Source organism: Ailuropoda melanoleuca, chromosome 9 (genome assembly GCF_002007445.2).
Source record: "Ailuropoda melanoleuca isolate Jingjing chromosome 9, ASM200744v2, whole genome shotgun sequence".
Taxonomy (NCBI): domain Eukaryota; kingdom Metazoa; phylum Chordata; class Mammalia; order Carnivora; family Ursidae; genus Ailuropoda; species Ailuropoda melanoleuca.
Genome location: NC_048226.1, coordinates 5,821,237 through 5,844,023, shown reverse-complemented (window position 1 = coordinate 5,844,023; position 22,787 = coordinate 5,821,237). Strand labels below are relative to the sequence as shown.

Genomic DNA, 22,787 nt, shown 5'->3' with positions numbered 1-22,787 from the left:
ACCAGGAAATATGTCCAAAACCTTTAGGCATGAAATCGAAATTCCACTTCTTTACATACGATCTTGTCCAACGGCTGTACATAAATGGGAAGTATGAGGCAGTTTGAGGCATCTTTTCATGTCTCAAGCACCAAGAGGATTTGTGTTCCCTGGTGTGATCCACAAAACACCCCAAAACACATTCCTCTCCGTCATCAGGCTGAGCTCTACTCCATCAGCCCCTCTCTTCTTTTCAGGATGATGCCAGTAAGCAGACCACCTGTATAAAGATGGAGATCTCTCAAGGAGGGGACTTCGCAGCCTTCCTCCTACAAGGCAAGAGTAACCGAAGGCCGATAAGAAGGTTCCGATTTGTAGTCTCTTCCAGATAACCACCCTTTTTCAAACCTTTTATGTAGAAATTATTTACAGGAGAGTTGTAAAGATAGGTACAGGCTTCCCCTGGACCCTTCACCCAGTTTTTCCAATACCAACATGTAATATGACCACAGTACATTTGTCAGAGTTAAGCAATGACATCGGTATAATACTATTAACTAAGGGTGGTGGGGTTTTTTTTTTTTTTCTTTTCAGATTTTGCCTGTTTTTCCACTAATATTTTTGTTCCAAGGCTCAATCCTATTAGTCATCATGTCTTCTTAGTCTACTCTGATCTGTGACAATTTCTTGGTCTTTCTTTGTTTTTCATGGCCTTGACACTTTTGAAGAATACCAGTTAGATATTTTGTACAATGTCCCCCAATTTGAATTTGCCTGCTGTGTATCTCATGATTCAACCAGGGTTAAAGATTTGGGGGAGGTGCCACAGAGGTGACGTGCTCTTGTCATTGTATATCAGGGGGTCTGTGCTAGCAACATCCCCTAGTTAACTGTCATCTGCCAGGTTCCTCTACTGTTAAGATATTGCTTTTCCCTTCCCACGCTGTGTTAGAAGCAAATCACTATGTCCAGGCCACACTCAAGGGCAGAGGATTTAAGCATCTCTTCTTGGAGGTAGGAGAATCAAAGAATTTGGGGGCATATGTTGAAAGCACCATAGTGATTGATAAATATTTGGAGATAGATACTTTGAGACTATGCATATATCCCATTTTCCCTAAAAGTATAGCCCACCAATTCTATCATTCATCCTTGGATTTTACCTGCTGTAATTATTACTGTGGTGATAGAACATCTTTTATTCAAGTGGCTGTTAGCTTGATTTTTAACTTTTAAATATTTAAACAAATGGTATATAGGCCTCTATATTCTTGCCACAGGCCCCTCGAATGTTAAGTGTTTGAGGAAAGCATATACGTTACAATGCTTTATGCATCAAAGGAAGCTTTTATACTCTGTCATGTTTCCTAGGCCCCAACAAAGTACCACAAGCCGGGTGGCTTAAAACAAAAGATACTTATTCTTTCCCAGGACTGTAGGCCAGAAGCCTGAGGTCCAGGTGTCCAGATGATTACTTGTTAAAGAAAACACTTAGCCAGAGCCCCACACCAAGGGGAAGTGACCCTTCCTAGGTTGACAGGTATTGAGTATAGAAGCTGAGTGTGTTTCTGTGACAATTTAAAGCCCCACAACCACTTCCGTGGGTTGTCATTTCCAGAAACACCAGTCAGAAGAATGCTCTTGAGGGATCTCTCCCAATTCCAGCCCTCAGCCATCCCCCTCTCAGTTATGGAGTCAGTGTAACCCCGCCTTCTTCCCCTGGAAAAGCTGTACGACAAAACGTCAGTAGAATTTACCACTTGGAACCTAGAAAACACGGGGACCGGGCAGAGCAGACAGCTTGGTTAAAAACTGTAATATCAGTGCTGTGAGGGTGAGGAGCCCAGTTTCCTTCACAGGGCAGTGGCCTGCACGGGGCGCCCGCCAGCTCTGCGGGGGTGAGAACTGGCAGCGACCCGCTGCAGGACCACGTCTCCTTGGGGTTGCCTAAGTCTGTGTTCCGAGGGTGCCTGCTGGTCCCTGTGCTGGGAGTTCTGAGAAGACAGGCTGTTCCTCACAGGAACCTTGTCGCCTGCTCACAGTTGCTCAATGGCTCCTTGGTTTCCCAATGCAGGAGCCGGAGATGTTTGGCTGGATGTGTATAAATTGCCCAAGGAGTCTTGGCTCAAGGAAGTGGAGCACCCCCAACCAGCTGTAAATCCGAAGAAAAAAGTCAGACAGCCACAAGCGGTAGGAAACATCCCTGTTTCCCACAGATATGTTTCTCCCTACCTTTGACCCACATCCAGCCTGAATCCTCCTTGGAATTCAGGACAAATGGCGCCTTATGGAGGCTGAAAGAGAGGACAGGAGGCACATTGGCCCATGACTCCAAAATCGGTTTGTTTTGGTTAAAAATAAGATATTAAAAAGTAGAGGGGTCCTCAATAGTGGGAGCCTCACTCTCTCTCTCGTCTGAGAGTTGCCCCTTCACCAAGACCACTCCCAGGCATTTCTCCAGGAAAACGAACACTCTTTTATCCTGATTCCTGTCTCAGTGGTAATTTTTTTCCCCATCTGGGCTGAAATAATTCTTCCATGCCTCACTGAATTTCCCAGATTATGGTATAAACCGGTTGTTCTCAATATACAGAAATACATATATTCTTCATATGATCCTTAGACAGTAGGAGCTCTACCATTTCAGTTTACTTTCCTATTCTTACATTTTTTTAAAAGTAGTCTCTGTGCCCAACATAGGGCTCGAACCACCACCCAGAGATCAAGAGTCACGCACTCCACCCACTGAGCCAGCCAGGCGCCCCCATTTCAGTTTAGTTACATGTGATCCCTGCGCTTCGTGCTGTCTTTAAAATATAGCTCCTCAGTAAATTGTCTTTTGAAGCTCAATTTGCTTATCTATCCACTTACTGTTTTTTAGCCAACAACAATTATTAATTGGGTGTGCCTTTAAAATGCACCGTATCAGGTGCTAAGCAACTGGGAAATTGTTAATGCAGGAGAGCGAGACGGACTCCCATTCACTGCTGAGATCACTGAGTGGCTTCAAACAAGGGCCATTTCTCCCCAGTGAGTGTCTTCGAAGCGGGGTATAGTCCTGATCCCTGGAAGAGTCACCAGCCCAGAGATCTTCCTTCTCGAAACTCTTACAGAATTTATTTCTTGTACCTATTTTTGGCACCTCCCATACACTACCTTGATTTTTAGTTGTTCCTGTGTGCATGAAAGGTTTTTTTAAATTAACTAGATGATAAATTTCTGGATTGGTAAGAACATTCCTCCTGCTTCTTATGAACCAACACCACAGCATCATACTGAGTACCTAACGGATTATTTGAGGGCTTCATGTATTATCCAGCTGGGAAAACCACCTTGGAATGGGGGTGTTTCTCACCATAATTCACTCAGTTTCCATACACTGAGAAGCAGCCAACTTACAGCCAACACCAGTTGCAGGGGTCGTCCTGGTGACGATGAGTTACATTGCCTAAATAAAATTGTCAACGTCGCCAATATATTTTGCTGATCAGAAATATTTGCTTCGACTTAGATTTTTGGAATGGGCTCCTAACTGATCTCCTTACCTCCGTTCATTCATATTTCTTCCTATTGCTATTTCCAGTTTCCTCTCCTACATTCTAAGATCCTGGACGGTAGGGATCCTGTGTTAAAATCCTGCAGGCCGGGCGATCACACAAATGTCAGTCCTCTGACAGGATGAGTTCACTACTGACGACAGTGACAGGGAGAAAGAGATTAAAGGGAGGGGGCACATACATCGAGCCTATTGCGAATTAATTTCTCACTTTTCTCTTCAGAATACTCTCGAACCCGTGAGTTCAGAGAATTTAGAAATGGTAAGGAACTTTAAAGGTAAAGAACTTTAAAGAAAATCTCCAGGGAGATTTAGGTTGTGTGCCATGGGTTTCTATTTTGACTTGAAATGTACTTTAAATACCAAGTATACTAGTAAAATATTCCACTAGGGCACGATTTTCAGATTCTCTGTGCCTTAATCTCGTGCCTCATATCCACGAAAGATGGCCCCCTATCCTTGAGGATAATTGACCCACGTCGTTTGTCCAAACAGGGGTTTCCATGAAGATAAGGGAGATGAAATTTCAGGGCCCCTCGCTTGTATGGCGGTTCCAAGGCCTTGCAAGGGACCCTAACAATGTGTTCCCATGTCCCATAGTTTTGTAAATTGGCAAAAGTAACATTTTAACCACAGCCACTTAAAACCATTGTCTTCTTTTCACTCACACTTCCCCTGTCACCATTTACTCCATTTTGAGTGGTATTAGGATGGCCATGGGCATTTTGTGTTCAAAATTTTGTGTTCTCCTTTTTGCAGAGGCCCCTAAATTATATATACTCAGGCTCTATGAGACCCAATTTGCCCCTGCCAAAATAACAGCCCAATCCACCAAGCCGAGTGTCCTGAGGGGTTTCATCTTTGTATTGGGATAACTTAGTGGCTTCCCTAGAGCTTCCTGGCTCTCCCTTCGAGGCATGCTTTCCAGAGGCTCTGCTCTTGGGAGGACTCAGGCTTGCCAGTAGAGTAGAGGTCGCCTCCACATGGAAGTCTCTCAAGAGCCCTCTCTTTCTCCCCCTTTTGAATTACATTATGTTACAGGGAGCCTGAGTGGCTCAGTCAGTTAAACATCTGTCTTCGGCTCAGGTCATGATCCCAAGGTCCTAGGATCGTTCCCTGCATTGGGCTCCTTGCTCAGCAGGGAGCCTGCTTCTCCCTCTCTGTCTGCCCCTGTTTGCGTGCGCTGTCTCTCTCTTGCTCATTCTATCTCTCAAATAAACAAATAAGATCTTTAAAAAAACCCAGCTAAGATCTAAAAAAGGAATAAATAAATTACGTTATGTTTCAAATTATACAAACACTATGTGAACACATCGCTCTGGGAAAAGCCAGGTAGTTCAGAGAGAGCAGCTGTCTCCACAGGTCCTCACCATTACTAGCTTGGTGTGTGTTTTCTTGATCTTCAATATGTATTTAGATTCTCACGTCAATTTATCTTAAAAAATATAGTTTTGTTTTATGGGAATGTCTTTTCTATGGGATTTTTTTCTATTTTTGTTTTGTTTTATGAGAATTTCTTATATTTTCTTACAACGTTGCNGGGATTTTTTTCTATTTTTGTTTTGTTTTATGAGAATTTCCTTTATTTATATTTTCTTACAACATTGCTTTTTTTTTTTTTAAACTCATCAACTTTTTGGCAAAATTTTTCAGTGTCAAATAAACCCACCTTGTTCTTTCGACCTCTTGTATTCGGTTCCGTATTATGAATATACCACAGTTTATTTGGGGTATGAGTCTATTGCTGATACTGAGGATATCCCCGATTTGTGGCTTTAACATTACACAGTGAAAATCTTTGTAAATTCTTTGTATACCTGGGTGCTTCTGAACATTCAGGTACGTGCATTTTTAGTGTTAACATAGATACTGCTAAGTTGCCCCCCNTTTTTTTTTTTTTTTTTTTTTGCAAACTGATGGAACAGGATGGCATCTCGTGTAATTTTCATTGATCTCCATATTTTTTATTGGCCGCTGATGTTTTCTTTGAATTGCCTGCCTATATCGTTTGCTTGTTATATATTTGCTTCCAATTTGTTGTTTCCCTTTTTCCTTTGTTTATGTGCTTTTCTGTTCTAAAGAAGTTTTAGGTCTAGGGCACCTGGGTAGCTCAGTCAGTCGGGCGTCCAATTCGATTTTGGCTCAGGTCATGATCTCAGGGTTGTGAGATCGAGCCCCACTTAGGNTTTTTTTTTTTTTTTTTTTTTTTTTTTTGCAAACTGATGGAACAAGATGGCATCTCGTGTAATTTTTATTGATCTCCATATTTTTTATTGGCCACTGATGTTTTCTTTGAATTGCCTGCCTGTATCATTTGCTTGTTATATATTTGCTTCCAATTTGTTGTTTCCCTTTCTCCTTTGTTTATGTGCTTTTCTGTTCTAAAGAAGTTTTAGGTCTGGGGCACCTGGGTAGCTCAGTCAGTCGGGCGTCAAGTTCGATTTTGGCTCAGGTCATGATCTCAGGGTTGTGAGATCGAGCCCCACTTAAGGCTCTCTCTCCCCCCTCCCCCACTGTGTATGCATGCACGCACTCTCTCTCTAAAAGAAAGGGGAGGAAGACTTTTTTTTTTTTAAAGATTTTATTTATTTAACAGAGAGAGAGCATAAGCATGGGGAGCAGCAGAGGGAGAAGGAGAAGCAGCCCCCCCCCCACTGAGCAGGGAGTCCCCAGGACCCTGGGATCCTGACCCAAGCCAAAGGCAGATGCTTAACCAACTGAGCCACCCAGGCACCACCCCAAAAAGACATTTTAAGTTTGAATATAGTCAGAATTTTCTATCCTTTTTTTTTTAAATACTCATTTCACTGAAGAAGGCTTTCCCTACCTCAAGGCTATAAATAAGTTCTCCTGTGGTTTCTTCTAATAATTTCAAAGTTTTGTTTTGACATTTCACTCTAATTCATAGGGGAGCATCTTTTGTGAATGGAGTGAGGAAAGGGTCAACTTTTATGTTTTTTTCAAATAGCCAATCATCACACAAATATCGTTGAGTAATTCATCTTTTCCCATTTGTTTTGAAATGTGACCTTTTATTATTCCTATATATACTTCTATGCTCTTTATCCTGTCCCATTACAATATTCCTCTGCCTACACCAGGACCTTAATGAACTTTGGAGCAAAATTGCCAGGGTTCTAATCTCATCAATGCCACCTGTATATGCTCTGTTCTGTTTTCCATACTTTTGTTGTTGTTTACCTTTGGGGAGAGCTCATTGGCTCAGTCTCTCCACTCTCTCACTGAGTTTTTCATTTTTGCATATTTTCATTTACAAGAGCCTCCCTTTGTTCTCTGATTGTTTGTTTATTTGGTAAATACTATGCCTTCCCTAAGAACATTTATGATCATAGTTGGTGTTTCTTCTCCATGTATGATCTATTTTCCCCAAGTTGCTTTTTTCTGTCTATTTGTTTTGGTCTCTGTCTTTTTGAAGAGATGCTCTCTTCCCTTGTCTGGTGGTACTTGGCTCTCTACTCATAAGAGTAGGAGTCAGGGGGAAACTGACAGGAAGCCAGCCTTTGGGCATGGTTGGGGCTTGGTGACTGTGGTTTTGCTGAAGAGTGCCCCAACTGGGCTTCAGTGTTGGGAAACACTCATGTTAGTGTCTTGGAGAGTACAGGTTTCTCCTGCCATCTGAAGGGAGAACATTCCTATGAAACCCTTCCTTTGCCAAAATGGTGTAAAGTGAAGAAGAAATTACCATTAATTTATATGGAAAAATTTTTGAGTGTTCCCAAACTCCCAAAATAACCTCTCTTAGGCTTTTCTGATAACTTAGGACACATCTTGCTAATGTATGTATAAAATAAATTGACATGAAGTACAGATGCTCACAGACACAGCCAAAAGCGATGGTGCATGATGCCTACACTCTGGGTGTAGCTCCCAGGGAAGGATGTGGGCGGGGCCCCTGCTCTAAGGGGGTGCTGGGTGCCTCTCTAACTGCAGCTCTCACCTGAATTGCAGAGGCTTGTGGGGAAGACACCTTGGGGGTGGAGGGTGGGGGGGGAACTTCAACATTCAGTATGTCAACTTTAACTTCATTCTGCTGGCTGTGTGGTGTTAGGGAGTCTAAGAGTTTATATGCTTCTTAAAGAGATTTTCAACCAATCCCGTTGCTGGTCCCACTGGCACTTCCACTCGAGACACCTGGAGCTGCCAATTTCTTGAGTCTTAGGGTGTTCGTGGTATAAAGCAGATGACTCCCAGGCTTTCTCCCCTACTGGTTCAGATCTGACTTTCTTGCGTCTGCTAAATCATTTAGCTACCTGCTTTCCAACTTCAAATTTTTCTTGCTTTGGTCTCCTTTTATTCTCTTATTCCTTATGAGTTTATTCCTTTTTGAAAAAGCACCTTTCTGTCATTTTAATGGGGTTTCAGGAAGGAGAGGTGTTAAATGTTAAATGTTCACACTACCATCTATATTTTCCAGCTAGTTATTGCTAGTCCATGACTGCAGCAGTATTCATCAGGTCCTTAGTTGCAGCGAAGAAGTTGGAAGGATATCAGGTTTCAGAAAATTGGAAGGAACCAAGGGAGGGTAGGCTGTGAAAACGCTGTAGCCAGGACTGCACTCCCACCGCTTCTGAACATCACCACCCCCAAGAGACACAGCCACCAAAGCTGATGCTGGGCTTTCCAAGATGGCTCTGTCACTAGGCTCTCGACATGGCCACCTCCACTGTGAATAATTTCTCTACTGTTTCTAGATCTCTGTGTCACTTCCTTAAGAGTCACAGTCCTAGGCAGGGACACACAGCTGGTTGAGCGTAGGTCATGTGTCAACACCCTGACCTCCAAGGGAGAGGAAGAAAAATCTGGCTCCTTCAGTTCCTTAGAGGGAGACAGAGTCTTCCAGACTCACACAGTAGGGGAGCCCCCTCAAAGAAGAAAGTGTATTTAGGGCTGGATAACCAAAAAGATGACCAGTGTCCACTACACTAGTGCATAGGGAAGCTATTGATTTTTGCATCGATCTTGTATTCGGGTGAGGTCAGCAAAAAAGTAGATACTGTCAGGGTCATGCAAGCATAGGGTGGGCACCGAAGAGTGAGTACCTCCTTAAATCCCGTACTTAACTTCCTTTACCTGAGTCTCAGGACTCTTGGCCTCTTTATTGAAGTTCTAATGGTTTGTCAGCTGATACTGTTGGATTTTCTAACTAGATAATCGTAGACAATCATGATGGTAAGCAATGACAACTTCTCCTTTTTCAAGTATTTATTCTTCCTATTTATTTATTGTTCTCCCTTGTTCTATTTTCTAGGATCTCTAGTAAAATGTTGACTAGTCGTGGTGATAGTACACTATCTAGGACCTAACTAGGACACTCCAAGTGTTTCACCATTGTGCGTGAAGCTTACTATAGGTGTTTGACATAAATATCCTTTATTAAGTTAAGCATGTGCCCCTCTAGCCTTTGTTTGTTAAGAGTTTGTTGTTTTTTTTAATTAGGAATAGATACTGACCTTCATCAAATACTTTCTCCTCATCTTTTGAGAGGAGTTTTCTCCTTTAATCTCCTTTAATGCATTGATTAATTGCATTGATAGATTTTCTAATGTTGAAACATTCTTCCTTTCATTCCTGGGTAATCCATACTTGGTAATAATTCATTTAATTGCACTGTCCTGAATAAGATATTAGCAAAGCAAACTAGTGGATGTGTGTTCATGAATAGTACCTATGTTCCAAACATGAGATTGGCTTGTAGAGGTTTTTTTCTCTTGTGGTTTTCTTTTCAGCATTTGGTATTAGTGTTATGCTAGCCTTGTAAAGAAAGCTGGATATTTCTCTTTTTACCCTCTAGGTCTAAATAAGTCCTATATTATCTTTTTAATTTCAAAATTTAAAAAATTGAGCCTATTTCAATCACAATTCATTTATTAGTGTAGATATATAGCTATAGGTAGATATGTGTAAATACCTTCCCTACTGCATCAAAATAAAAACCTGTCTCTTAAATTAGTCCCTTTTCTTGTTCTTAATGTTATTTATATGTGCCTTCTTTTTATTTTTAAAGAAACTATTCATAGATCCAACTCACCAATTTTAACTTGCCAATATTTTCTTAATAAATTTTCCATCTATGTTCATGAAGGATATGTTTAGTTTTCTTTGCTTTTTAAGATTTTGTTTTTAAGTAATCTCTAAACCCAATGTGGGGCTTGAACTCAAACCCGAGATCAAGAGTCACACATTCCACTGACTGATCCAGCCAGGCGCCCCAGTTTTATTTTCTTATAACATCTTTGGTTGTGATATCAGGGTGATGCTGGCCTCGTATAATAAGTCGGAGTATTCCTATTTTATTTTCTGGAAGAGTTTGTGTAGAATTGGTATTATTTCTTCCTAAAATGTTTGATAGAATTAACCAATAAAGCCATCTAACTGTGGCGTTTTCTTTGTGGAACTACAAATTCAATGTCTTGAGTGACAAAGGGTTATCTCTTTCTTCTTAAGCAAGCTTTTGTATTTTGTGTCTTTTAAGGAATTTGTCCATATTATATGTTATCAAATGTATTGGCTTAAAGTGTTTCGTAATCCCTTGTTATCCTTTCATTATTTGTAAAATCTGTTTTTTTAAAAAGATTGACTTCCTTCCTTCCTTATTTATTTTAGAGAAAGAGGGAGGGGGAACAAGCAAGGGGAGGGACAGAGGGAAAGAAACTCAAGCAGACTCCATGCTGAACCCAGAGACTGAGGTGGGGCTTGATCCCATGACTCCAAGATCATGACCTGAGCCGAATCCAGACTGAGCCACACAAGCACCCCTGTAAAATCTGTTTTGATGTCATCTTCTTCATTTCTGATATTGGTTTGTTGGATTGATGATTGATTGATTGATTGATTGATTAGACAGAGAGAGCTGGGGGAAGGCACAGAGAGAGAGGGAGAGAGAATCCCAAGCAGACTCATTGATTGCAGAGTCCCATGGGGTTTCTACCTCACAACCCTGAGATCATGACCTGAGCCAAAGTCAAGAGTCGGACACTCAACTGACTTAGCCACCCAGGTGCCCCCATTTCTGATATCGGTAATTTGTGTTTTCTCTTTTTTCTTAATCAGCTTGCCTAGAGGTTTGTCAATTTTATTAAAGTCATCAAAGAGCCAGCTTTTGGTTTCATTTCTTTGTCTCCATTTTTTGTGCTTTCTATCTCATCAGTTTCCAATTTGATTTTTAATATTTTCTTTCATCTGCTTACTTCAAGTTTAAGTTTTCTTGTGTCTTCTGGTTTGCTAAGGTAGAAAGCTAGGTCATTGATTTGAGATCTTCTTTTCTGATATAGGCATTTAGTGCTATAAACTTATAGCTAAGCACTGTTTTAGCTGCTTCCTTTAAATTTTGATGTTATTTTTAAAAATACTTCAGATTACTTCCTAACTTGCTTTTTGATTTATTTTTTTTTGACCAGTGAATTATTTAGAAGCATATTATTTAGGGTCTAAATACTGGAGATGTTCCAGATATCTTTATTTTTGTGATTTCTAATTTAATTCCATTGTGATCAGAGAACATGCATCATAGAATTTGAAACCTTTTAAATTTATTAAGATTTGTTTTGTGCCCAAAATATGGTTCATCTTGGTAAGTGTTCTACGTGCATTTGAAAAGAATGTGTATTCAGCTATTGTTGGTCAAGTTATTTAAGTCTCCTATATCTTTACTGCTTTTCCTTCTGTATCTTTACTATATTCTTACCGATTTTCTGTTTATTCTATCAGTTCTTGGGAGACAAGTGTTCAAATCTCTAAGATTACAGATTTATCTATTTCTGCTTTCACTTCTATGAGTCTTTGCTTCGTGTATTTTGAAGCTCTGTTGTTCGGTGGATAAACATTTGGAATGTCATTTCTCCTTGATGAATTGACATTTTATCATTATTCAGTGACTCTTTGATCCCTGGTAATATTCTTTACTCTGAAATCTATTATGTCAGATAGTAATATAGTCACCCCAGCTTTCTTTTGATTAGTTTTACAAGATGTCTCTTTTCCTATACTTTTAATGTATTGGGGTCTTTGTATTTAAAATGAGTTTCTTTTTGACAGCATGTAGCTTGGTCTTACCTTCTTATACAATTTTTATACAATTACCTTTTAATTGGGGTAGTTAGGCCATTTATATTTAATGTGATTGTTTGGATTTAAAACTATCACTTTGCTACTTACTTTCTATTTGCCCAACCTGTTTTTCTTTCTTTCCCCTCTTTTTCTGTCTTCTTTTGGATGTGTTTTTAATGATTCTGTTATATCTCCTTTGTTGGCTTATTAGCTGTGCCTTTTCCTTATTGTAGGATATGAACGTGTGTTTTAGAGTTGACATTAAGTTGAGTCTTCCGGTTCACATAATGAAGATCAAACCACCCAAACCAGTTACAGGTTAGTATAATTCAAATACACCATCTTTCCTCCTGCCATTACTGTTTTTTCTTGCTTTGCCTTTCTCCACATTTCCCATCTTTTCTATTTATTAGCAGTATCTAAATTATAAATATAGTTCTGAAAGGAAAAAAACTTTTAAGTCATAAGCTCTGGGATCTAAAGACAAAAAATATAGATATTATAAGGATACAACTAACTAACAGAATTGGGACATCAGGAAAGACAGACATCTAGCTGGAGTTTATTCATTTCTATATTCCTTTGCTAGTTCATTCATTAGTATTTGCTGAGTGCCAATAATGCACCAAGCATACAGATTAGTAAGACACATCTTCTTGTGCTCTAAAAGCTGCAGTTCTACCAAGGAAGAGTAAGAGGAAGCCAGCATTGTAGGATATGATAAGTGCAGCAATGGGGAACATCTAGGACCATGAAAACATAGAGGAAAGAGTGACTAACTCTGCCCACAAAGCAGGCAAAGTCTTTATCAAAGGACGGGACATTTGGGAAGGTTTTGAAGGATAAGCAGGAGTAGGTCATGAGGAGCAGAAAAGTCCATTATAGGCAGAGGATAGAGTATATACTTTCAATACCTGCACATGACATCGAAGATATAAGAATGTTCGCTGCAGCAGTATTTATAGAGGCAAAAGACTAGTTAAATAAAATCTGGTACACCCATCCAAAAGAATACTTTGCAACCATTAAAAACAAAGCAGGAAACTCAAACGGCCGAGAATATCCAATTCACTCTCATAAAAGAACATGATGATATGATTTGTTCCATCAAGATTTATTATAAAGCTAAGTGATTGAGACAATATAGAAAAATAGATGAATGAAATATCACAGAGGCCAGAACAGACACAGGCATTAGTGGCCACTTGATACTTGACACCTGAGGCAGAACAGTGGAGAAAGGATGGTCATTCCAATCAATTGTGCTGCTTGTCCATATGGAAACAAAAGTGAGACTTGGCTCCTGCCTCACACCATACACAAAAATAAATTCCAGATGAACCATAGAAGTGAATAGGAAAGAGAAAACAATAAAGCTTTTAAAATTTTTTATTTGAGAGAGAGAGAGCGAGCGAGCAAGCATGAGTGGGGGGAAGGGCAGAAGGAGAGGGAGAAGCAGATTCCCCACCGAGGAGGGAGCCTGATGTGGGGCTTGATCCCAGGACCCCGAGATCATGACCTGAGCCGAAGGCAGACGCTTCACCAACTGAGCCCTTAGCTGCCCCAACAATAAAGCTTTTAAAAATTAATATAAGACTATCTGTATGACTTCTGGGTAGGGAAAGACTTTTTAAACAAAACACACAAAATAAACACAAAAAGCACTTATAATAAAAGAAAAATTTGATAAATTTGGCTTCTGAAGTTAAGGACTTCTAGTCACCCTAAGACATCATTAAAAGCATGAAAGAGCAAGCCACATATTGGGAAAAGATATTTGCAAAACACATAAGACTTGTGAATGGTCCATATCAAGAGTATATAAAGAATTCCTACAACTTATTAAAGGAAAGAGATAATCTAGTATAAAACAGGCAAGAGATTATTCAAATGGCCAATAAACATATGAACATATGTACTCAACATCGTTACTTATCAGGGAAATGCAAATTAAAACCACAATGAGCTACCACTCCATACCCACCGGGATGGCAACAATGGAAAGAGGCTGACGGTACCAGGTTGGTAAGGATGTGGAATAACCATACACTCTCACACACTGTACAAGTGAAAATAGGTGCAATCACTTTGGAAAACAGTGTGGTATGATCGAGTGATGTCGATGATAATTTACACCCTGGGACCCAGTACTTACACTCCTAGGCAATGTGACCGACCATTCCAGCTTGCCTGGGACTGAGGGGTTTCCTGGGATGTGGGGCTTTCAGTACTAACACTAGGGAACTCCTGAGCAAACTGGGGCAAAGTGGTCCCCCTTCTTCTAGGTATACACCTGATAGGTTTACAAGTAAATGTGCTCCAGGCATTTACGGATGTGTACAAGAATGGTAACAGTGATGTGATTTTCAACAGCCCCCAACACGGAACAACCGGAATGTCCATCAACGATAGAACAGATAAAGAAACTCTCATATATTCACTCGATGGAATACTGTCGATAAAAAGGAACAAACTACAGCTCTCCACAACAAAATGGCCAGATCTCACCAACAGTATTAAGCCAGAAAGCAGACACAGAGTTAACACCGTATATAATTCCATTTGTGTGTAGAGTTCAAAATCAGGCCAAACGAAGCTACCGGGTTTAGACGTACATTTAGACAAAAGTAAAATAAACGCGACTTGGTACTTACATAGAAGCCAAGAGAGTGGCTGCTCCTCTTCCCAGGAGGTTGTGACTGGAGACGGGCCTTTGCAGAGCTTCTAGGGAGCGGACGATGTCCTGTCTCCGGACCTGAGTAGAGACAGATGTTTGCCTTGTAACAATTTATTAAGATGTATATATTTTTTATACTCTTTGTTGAATGTGTGATATTTCACAAGAAGAAGTTTCAGTGAATGAAAACAAGCAACGTTGAGGAAGGTCTATAGTCCTATGAAGAGATCTCCAAGCTACTGTGAGTGAAAAATGCAAGAATGCTAGTGTCTGAGAGCAATTCTCAAACGTTAGCTGGCTCAGACTCACCTGGAGAACTTGGTAGAACCCAAACTGCTGCCCCCGCCCCAGCAGTTTCTAGTAAGAATCTGCATTTCTAGTAGGTTCTGGTTGAGCCTGCCAGATCCCTGCTGATCTGGGACCACACTTCGGGGACTACTAACGTATCACATATTATCATTTGTTTATACCAAAGGGGTCTCCTTGTGGCAATGAATGCAAGAAACCAGGGACAATGGTTGCCTCTGGGGAAGGGGACGTGGGGCACTGTGAGGCCTCCTGGGCACCCTCCGAAGACAGCAGAGTTCAAAAAGCTGGGGTGGGCACCCAGAAAATAAATCAGGATTTAGGAACAGCTGAAAAAGGATTTAGGAACAGCTGAAAAAGGAAGAAATGAAAGGTTTCAGGGAAAGCGGAGTGGTGAGAAGTGATTGGCAGAAAGGAGATTTTTGAAGGAAGGTAGTTGGATAGATGTAAACACAGGTAGGGGACAGGACTGTCTGCTTATGTGGGCCTTCAGCAGCGGCTCAGTAGTGACCATAACTGGCAGGTTTGGGGCCTTGCTGAGCTAGGGAGACAGCAACGGTGGTCTGAGGCCTCTAGTGACCTCGTGAACATTTCCTTGGCCTCCTCTCTGGATCCAGTAATCCGGAAACAGGAAGTGATAGTGGCATGGGGCTGTAGGAGGAGGGAGGGCAGCTGCCCTTCACCTGTGCTCCCTGAGCAGCCAGGGGAGGAAAGATGCAGGGAGAGGGCCGAACCCTGGGCTCCCAGATGGATTTCTGAGGATGAGGAATTCCATAGGAAACTGGGAAGCACGGAGGAAGGAGGGAAAATCAGGAAAGGGAAGTCCCATGGTTTGACCAATTCTGGAATCTTTTCAACCTAGGTACCACATTTAAAAGCCCTCTGGAAGTCTTTGCAAAGGTAGAGGACTACTACGGGCTGGGCTCGGGGCAGAACCACTTCATCAAGGACAGTCAGTGGGAGCAGCAGGCGGCCATCTTCCACGCCTTGTACAAGAAGTACCTGGACGGGGAGTGGGAGGAGGAGCCACTCAGGTGAGCGGGACGGAGGTCGCAGAAGCACCCTGCTCCCCGGGAGCCATGGGGGCACACGCAGGACTCAACCCAAGCCCTTGAATTCATCCGAGGTCTAAAAGCTCCTCCTGGTTTGGGGCATTTTTCTGAAAATTTCAGCAGATCTTTTGGAAAGGTGCGTGGAGATTGTTCAAATACAGTTAGAGGCTGATCACATGGATTTCAAAGAGGGGATAGACAGGTCCATCCTAACTCCCCATGCCATGTATGCAGATAAGTAGAGTTCATTTTACAATTTTATGCACAGTATCTCGTAAAAAATTTTTTCCTGATTATGTCGACAACACAGAAGATCCTGAAGACAGAAATAAAAGTCACACTATTCAGGTTTCCTCCATTTCCATCCAACTTTTTTTTTTTTTAAAGATTTTATTTATTTATTTGACAGAGACAGAGACAGCCAGCGAGAGAGGGAACACAAGCAGGGGGAGTGGGAGAGGAAGAAGCAGGCTCATAGTGGAGGAGCCTGATGTGGGGCTCGATCCCACAACGCTGGGATCACGCCCTGAGCCCTGAGCCGAAGGCAGACGCTTAACCGCTGTGCCACCCAGGCGCCCCTCCATCCAATCTCTCTAACTGTCATATGTTAATGTATAATTACTGAAACACCTTCCTTTGTAACCTCGGGCAGCAGGGGCTCATGAACCTGCTGTGATGGTAAAAACTGAGCCCAAGTCTTTGAACTTGGTGGAGCTGGTTTTAGGAACTAGCTGTCCTCACAGCTATGCTGGACCTCAGGAATGTTCTTGCTTCACGTGGAAAGCCTCTCATCTTGCTGTCAAGAGCATCTCCAATTTTCTCGCTTCAGGACACAGACTCCCAGGCTTGTGCCCTCATAGCAACCACTGGAGACCTGAACCAGGACCCAGTGAGGTTTGGGGGCGCGCTGCCTAACAGGGTAGGCAGGAGCCTTGCAGGCTCGTTGTTAAACTGCCGACAATGTCTGTAGTGGGAGTCTTTATACCACAAGAAGTCTTGTAAAAGCAAACTCTATAAAGCAGGAAGTTAGTTTGCCTTTTTTTTTTTTCTAAGAAGAGCAAATTTATCAGCACCCCCTGGTTGGATTGCCCCCAGCATAAGAGAGCCAAGTCTGGTCACTAAGGGATCTTCCCCGAGGACAGAGAAAGTTCTGCTCGGAGCTGGGGGCTGTTCCCAGCCTGGGAGTGACTCCCACAGCTCAGCCTGCCCCGCCCTCCCCAACTTCCAAGGTCTGCAGCCACCGGGACCAGCACATAGAACGTGATTGAGCTCCCGGCCCTGTACCCCCGGGAAGGTCCATCCTAACTACCCATGCCTGGTTTTAGTACCAGCGCTCTGCCAGCATCTCTCCTGGCCGAGGGGTCTGCCGGGGCTCTGACTGGTGTCTCTTTTTTCCCCAGCACGGCCACCTTCCATTTCCTCCTTCCTAGCAGCATAATTGTGATGCCAGCGGAAGTCAAGAGCCCCTCAGGTAAATGAACACGAAGCAGGGAGCCACTCGAGGGAATGCCCCAGCAAACCCGGCCTGGTGGGAGACAGTGAGGCAGAAGGTGGGTCGCCAGCTGCACACCTGGAGCTTAACAGTTTCTGGTTGGACAAGCGGCACCCAGATCCCCTGATGACGGAGGCAGGCACTGTCTTTAGGGAGTGATCTGCCACAGATGAGGGTGTGAGCACACAACCCACCGGGCTGCTTGTGGACATGAATTCATTTTGTAGAAAAGGTTATTTAAAACACCGACAGCCAAGAGGACATGAATGATCTAGAAGATGTGAAAGCAGCTGAGGGGCAGTGTGACTGTCCTCCCCACCTGGGAAGGCGACCTGGCCCTAGGAACAGCCCTCCCGGGGGTGCCCCCCTCCTCCCGGGAGACACATCCTTCTGTTGAATGCTGCCTGTTAGAACAGACCACTGTTGACTGCAAACCGACTTCCTCTTGGGCAAACAGCTTCCATACAAACCAGAGGGTACCCACATTCCTGATGTGACGCCCCTCTCTCTTCTTTCCCAGGGGTAGCCTGTGTCCTTGGCATACACTGGACTGGAAGTCACAACTTCTTCCTGTATTCACTTCACCGAACTCTGAAGGATAAAGTCGGTACTTTGAGATGGGAGTTGCCTAAGCTTGGGGCTCTCAGAACATGGCCTTCTCCAGCTTAGTTGACGGCATGTGACTGATGAGTCACTTTAGGGGAGCAGAGCTGTGCAGGCAGAAGCAGGTGGCTCAGTGGCTGGGGGTGTCAGTGACCGCAAGGTGCTGTCTCTGAAGGCTCACGTTTCTTAAAGAGAACAGGTCAATAGGGACAAAGCCCAGTCAGGCCCACAGGGCTCCTTTGGCAGCTCAGGTAAACAGAGGCCTGGTGCCAGAGGCCGGATCAGCCCCAGCCCAACGGTCTACAAGCCGTGTGCTATCAGGCCAGTCACCAAGCGCCCCAGTCCCGTTTTCTCATCTGAAACACAGAGCTAATTCACGACACCATCCCTGCCCACTGCTCGCGCTTGTCGTGCATAGCAAAATCCAGAGGGTCTCTGGACGTGACGGCTCTTTGAAATTGAAGGCGCTCTGGAAATCTGGTGGTTGTTTGGTTTATACAGACTCATGGAAGCAGTTACGTAAGCAAGTTCACGTTGTGGTAATTCTTCCAGCTGTACGTTTACGTTGTAATTCAGAATTATACAAGTATAGTCGTAAAATGTAAAAATGGACAAAGGAAGACTCTCTCTCCTTCCAGCCCTCTCCCAGGCAGCGTGGCTTCCAATCTCAACCTCTGTACTGACTGGCTGGGACCTTGGGCAGGTCGCTCACATCTCTGCCTCAGTTTCCTCGTCTGTGAAATAGGGGTACTGACAGGACTCGCCTTATGGGATCCTTGTGAGAATTAATGGAAGGAGGCATGTCAAGTGCTTTGCACAGTGCTCGGCACCTCGTAAGCACTCATCCGGTGTTAGCTGCTGTGAAATAGTGCTATAACCCCTTCTTTTATCCTGCGGGAGGAGACAGCGTTGCTGAGAGGCGAGAGAGTGAGCCCAGGCAGTGGTTCCTGCCCTTGTTCTAGACAGGCGTGCTAGTCTGGGTCTCGGGCTGTGCAGGTGGAGGTGACAGGTGGGTGCGGGGCTGGGAAGCAGCCTAGCGCCTGGTGTCCTCCCCACTAGACCCGGAGGCCGTGTGGCCCTGCGCCGCTCCCATTGCGGTCTCCCAGCTGAGCTGCACCTGCGCCTACCTCGTGCTGGCCTGTGAGGATGGTGTGCTCACACTGTGGGACCTGGCCGAAGGTGAGCCCCCGCCTCTGCCTAACACCTGGGGGGGGTGTCTGGGGATCGAGACTCTGGGAGCTCTGGAATTCCAGTAGGCTCTGGGCCTTCTGTTTCATTACTCTGTGTTCTTAAGCCAAGTTGGGGAGCTGGTCTTGCTGTCCCCTCAGTCATTCATTCATAGGACATTTATTGAACTTCATATGTCCTGACAATTCCCATTCCCTGTGTTTTTATGGAGCTCTTGCTTCACACCCGNCCACACCCAGCACCGGACCAGGGCCAGGAAATCTGTCCATTACCTCGTTATCACACTCCGGTGAGGAAGTGTCTTCCAGCCCAGGATGTGGGATCATGGCAGCTTCAGCCTGCCTCCCCCTATCTCCCAAGCTCTCAAAATAAGCAAATCTTCCTTCCTGCTATTGTACCCCCACCCTGGTCAGCAGGAACCTCACTGGTGTGGAAGCTAAGAGACCTCTAAGGTGGCCAGGGCAAGACCAGCAGCTATTCTGGGTGGGTGGCACCTTGCTAGAGTCCCGGGGTCCCAGGGTCCTTCACCTGGCTCTGCAGGCACAGAAAATCAGTGGTGTCTAGTTGCTCTAAATTGATCAGGATCTAAGGAAATGTATCCCTTTATTTATTCATTTATTTGAGAGAGAGAGTGGGGAGGGGAGGGGCAGAGGGAGATGGAGAGAGAGAACCTCAAACAGACTCCTCACCGAGCACGGAGGCCAACACACAGCTCTATCCCACCACCCAAGAGATCATGACTTGAGCCCAAACCAAGAGTCGAACGCCTAACCGACTGAGCCACCCAGGCACCCCGGGAGTGTCTCCCTCTTACTAAACGTTTTTAGAAGTGATGACTGAATCACTGGTTTGTCATTTTATAATTGGATACGTGTTTCATTTGAGAGTAGAGGTGGGCCGTCTTCCTGGCAGCCCTCCCAGCCAGCACACTGGGGAGAGCCAGGGCCAGTGCCTTNACTGGTTTGTCATTTTATAATTGGATACGTGTTTCATTTGAGAGTAGAGGTGGGCCGTCTTCCTGGCAGCCCTCCCAGCCAGCACATTGGGGAGAGCCAGGGACAGTGCCTCCCTCACTTGGCCTACTTCCATCTGCAGAATTCCATGGTGGTTTCCCATAGCGGGCCCTCCGCCCACATGGTGGGAAGATAAACATGGCTACAGGCTCTCTTGAACTTGAGTTACTGCACCACAGCATTCTTACAATAGCTAAAGATACATCAACGGCAGAAGAATGATGCTGATTTCACATTCGCTTGCCCAATAGCTTGCTTTCATTTTTTGGGATATTGATACGTTCTGGATATTGCTTGGCCACACACACACACATACCCCTCACCCCCCTGATGCACCTTGACCTGCCACAGTCAGCTGTGGTTCAGGACCTGGCTGGGTGTAGCTTCCTTCCTTCCGTGCCCGCCCCCCACAGGCCTGGTCCTCCCCGTCCCCCACGCCTCTCCATACTCAGAAGGGGGGCTCTTCTCTCCCACTGGACATTGGGGTTTCTGGTTTCACCCTCAGAGGCTCTCATTGCTGGGTCTTGCCTTCATGTCCCACATACACCTGCTGGTCACAGACCCTGCGCCCAGGGCTGCATCATCCCCCACCTACTTTTCTGACCTGCTTGTGCAATTATTTCTCCAGGTTTCCCCTTTGGGGTCGTCGCTCTTCCCAAGGGATGTTCCTGCCAGAGTGTTCACTTCCTGAAGTACTTCTTAGTCCACAAAGGACAGAACATGTATCCTGAGAGTCCCTTGAAATCCCACATGAAATGCGTGGTGCTGTGCACAGATTCTTCTCTCCACCTGGTGACGGCCGAAGGGACGCAGGGACCCGCCATCAGTGTGCTTGCGGAGAGGTGGGTGGCTTGAGTTAGGGCGGGGTAAACGATCTACCAGACGGGACGCTATTCACTGACAGGAAACTGACCGCCTCCCCGCAGGAGTCTGGCAGCTCTGGAGCCGCCGCCCGCCCTGAGCTTCTCAAGGTCCCCACTGTCTTATATGTGTGTAGACGTGTAAAACTCGTCTTGCAAATTGTATGACGGCACAAATGACACCTTTCATGTCCCACATGACCAAGAAGAGCATCATTTCTTCATTCCTGCCAAAATAGCCTTTTATCCATTTCCTCAAGGGTCTCTTTCTTTTTTAAATTGTGAAATACTTTATGCATGCAAATGACCTGTATAATATGTTTGTGTATTTAGGGTCTATCTATCTATATAGCATACACGTACACACAGATCTACACACTCTATACGTACGCTCTGTGTGGTGTGTGTGTGTGTGTGTGTGTGTGTGTGTGTATCGAGAGAGAGACAGACAGACAGACAGAGAAAGAGGGAAACTCCCCTGTACCCATCATTAAACTTAAGAAATAGATCATCTCCAGGGCACCTGGGTGGCTGAGTTGGTTAAGTGTCTGCCTTTGGCTCAGGTCATGATCCGGGGGTCCTGGGATCGAGCCCCATGTCAGGCTCCCTGCTCAACGGGGTGTCTGTTTCTCTCTCTACCTCTGCTTGTGCTTTCTATCTCTTTCTCTAATAAATAAATGAAATCTCTTAAAAAAATAAATCATCTCCAGTTCAGCTAAGGTCCTCTGTGGTCTTGTCCCTGGTCACACTCTTCTCTCTCCTTCCCAAAGGTGACCGCCTTAGTAATTATCTATTGCTGTATATAACAAACCACTCCACGACTTAATGGCTAAAGAAAACAGTCATTGTTTAGCCCAGAACCCCCTGATCCTGTAGGTCAGCAATTTGTACTAGGCTCAGCTGGGCGGCTCCTCCACTGGTCTTGGTTAGGCTCTCACATGTGTCTCAGGCAGCTGGCAGCTCGGCCAGGGGCTGGATGGTCTTAGGTGGCCTCACTCACATAGGTGGCTGTTGGCCAGGACACTTGTTTCTCCTCCTGTGGCCACTCCTGCAGGCTGTCTCAGCCTCCACCACCTGGCAGCCTAAGGAGTCCCCCAGGGCCGCTGCAACGCACAAACGCTTTCCAGGCCTCTGCTCTTGCCATGCTGGACAGAGCACGTCACATGGTCACACCCTCAGGCAAGCAATGGGAAAATTGACTCCACCTTTTTTCTTTAAAGACATTTTTTTTAAAAAAGATTTATTTATATTGAGAGAGAGAGAGTTCATGCACAAGCAGGGGATGGGGTGGAGGGACTCTTTCAAGTAGACTCCCTGCTGAGCAAGAAGCCCGAAGCGGGGCTCGATCCCACAACCCGTGAGTCCATGACCTGAGCCGAAATCAAGAGTCAGACGCTCAACTGACTGGGCCACCCAGGCGNTCAGCCTCCACCACCTGGCAGCCTAAGGAGTCCCCCAGGGCCGCTGCAACGCACAAACGCTTTCCAGGCCTCTGCTCTTGCCATGCTGGACAGAGCACGTCACATGGTCACACCCTCAGGCAAGCAATGGGAAAATTGACTCCACCTTTTTTCTTTAAAGACATTTTTTTTAAAAAAGATTTATTTATATTGAGAGAGAGAGAGTTCATGCACAAGCAGGGGATGGGGTGGAGGGACTCTTTCAAGTAGACTCCCTGCTGAGCAAGAAGCCCGAAGCGGGGCTCGATCCCACAACCCGTGAGTCCATGACCTGAGCCGAAATCAAGAGTCAGACGCTCAACTGACTGGGCCACCCAGGCGCCCCTTGACTCCACCTTCTGATGGGAGCTGCTGCCAAGTATTATGGCCAGTTTCTTTTTCAATCTATAATATCATTTTCCAAAATTCATTCCTTCACTTTCCTATAAAAATTAACCACCTGTATCTCCAAGTAACCTATCATTTAGCTGTGCATATTTGGGTGCTGTTTCTTCTATAACTTGCCTTGTGACCTTGTTCATGGGAGTCGCACAT

General features: G+C 44.5%; 1 protein-coding gene across 3 annotated transcripts in view; it reads left to right on the top strand.

Annotated features, from left to right (window-relative positions):
• The window catches only part of WDR93 (WD repeat domain 93), a 33,807-nt gene extending 13,003 nt beyond the window's left edge, over nt 1-20,804 (top strand). For 2 of the 3 annotated variants that reach the window (XM_034667882.1, XM_034667880.1), the window contains exons 5-12: nt 237-315; nt 2,054-2,169; nt 11,836-11,920; nt 15,448-15,619; nt 17,038-17,108; nt 17,650-17,736; nt 18,792-18,911; nt 20,562-20,804. In XM_034667882.1, coding sequence (XP_034523773.1) covers nt 237-315; nt 2,054-2,169; nt 11,836-11,920; nt 15,448-15,619; nt 17,038-17,108; nt 17,650-17,736; nt 18,792-18,911; nt 20,562-20,788 — 957 coding nt within the window. In that variant the 3' untranslated portion in view covers nt 20,789-20,804. Of the gene's footprint in view, nt 1-236; nt 316-2,053; nt 2,170-3,758; nt 3,798-11,835; nt 11,921-15,447; nt 15,620-17,037; nt 17,109-17,649; nt 17,737-18,791; nt 18,912-20,561 lie in introns of all 3 variants that reach the window. The other variant, XM_034667883.1, reaches the window with a different exon arrangement.
• Nucleotides 20,805-22,787: the final 1,983 nt, after the last annotated feature.